General features: G+C 42.4%; 1 protein-coding gene across 1 annotated transcript in view; it reads right to left on the bottom strand.

Moving 5' to 3' along the window:
* Nucleotides 1–1,074, bottom strand: part of foxred1 (FAD-dependent oxidoreductase domain containing 1) — a 14,233-nt gene that overhangs the window by 4,783 nt on the left and 8,376 nt on the right. The window contains exon 7 of the mRNA XM_015387879.1: nt 319–395. Within this exon, the coding sequence (XP_015243365.1) occupies nt 319–395 (77 nt within the window). The remainder of the gene's footprint in view (nt 1–318; nt 396–1,074) is intronic.

The following is a 1,074-nucleotide window of genomic DNA, read 5'->3' on the forward strand; positions in this document are numbered from 1 at the left end:
GCTTAGTGTGAGGGATTGCTGAAGAGTCAATGAGTCGATGCAATCAGCTGGTTTTCCTTAGGTAGAAAACTTCGAGTTTGACTGTATGATCTGGTTGAACTGTAAAGTGCCTTGAGATGACATGTGAATTGGAGCTATAGAAATAAACTGAACTGAATTGAATTAAATAAAGCTAGATTTTGAGATGCACCTAAAAGACATCTCCAGGCTTTCGCTGTAGATCAAACTGTAATCTGCAAAGGAACAACAGAAAAGCCAATTATACAGAAGGCCCTACGGCCCTATGATCCCTCAGTTAGGTTAGAACATTCCACTTACTTTGACAGATTTTATCCTCCTCACATCCATTTGTTCGTCATCTGCTGTCATCCTAACATGTGTTGTATACTTAAAATCTGTGGATGAGAAAATCAGTAATGGATTTATAGACATTTAGAATCAAACCCTACATCCAGATTAGTGATAAAACATCTAAGATTGTTATTATTATGAGTGGGTTTATTATATAAAACCCCAGTTGGCATTTAGAGAGCATCTAATGGTTGTTATGGTAACTTGGTGTCCGCATGGTACCGCTACTTTAACAGCAGTTCTCCTTCAGCGAACAGCAGGGATTGCTTTTAACCTCCTCACTGCCTCTGCAGGCTAGATAAACTCCCATCCTGTTGTTTTAAACTTGCTTTCCAGCGTGGGCGAGTTTAGTCTCTTAGTTATGCTTCTTCAGTCATTCAATAACTCATTAAAGTCAACAGGAAGCGGCCGTTCCAACCGTTGTATTTCGAGTGAATAAAGGGAATGTGATTGGTCGTTTATCATTGGGGCAGGTGGTGTGAAAGGTTCCAAGCAAGTTTGATTGTGGCCAGTTTGTCGGAAGCATGTTGCTAACCAGTTAGCGGTTGGTGACTTAGAAACGACGCTGTCAAGGAACGCTATGGACAGCGGAAACATGCAAGAGGAGGAGAGTTTAGTGTCGGAGGTCGTGGATGAGTCTCCTCCGTCATCCATTTTTTATTTAGAGGAGGAAAGCGGGGACGCTCCAGCCGTACATGTTTGAGCCCTTGCCTCGCAACGCTG

This window comes from Cyprinodon variegatus, unplaced genomic scaffold (genome assembly GCF_000732505.1).
Source record: "Cyprinodon variegatus isolate N-32 unplaced genomic scaffold, C_variegatus-1.0 Scaffold406, whole genome shotgun sequence".
In the NCBI taxonomy this organism is placed as follows: domain Eukaryota; kingdom Metazoa; phylum Chordata; class Actinopteri; order Cyprinodontiformes; family Cyprinodontidae; genus Cyprinodon; species Cyprinodon variegatus.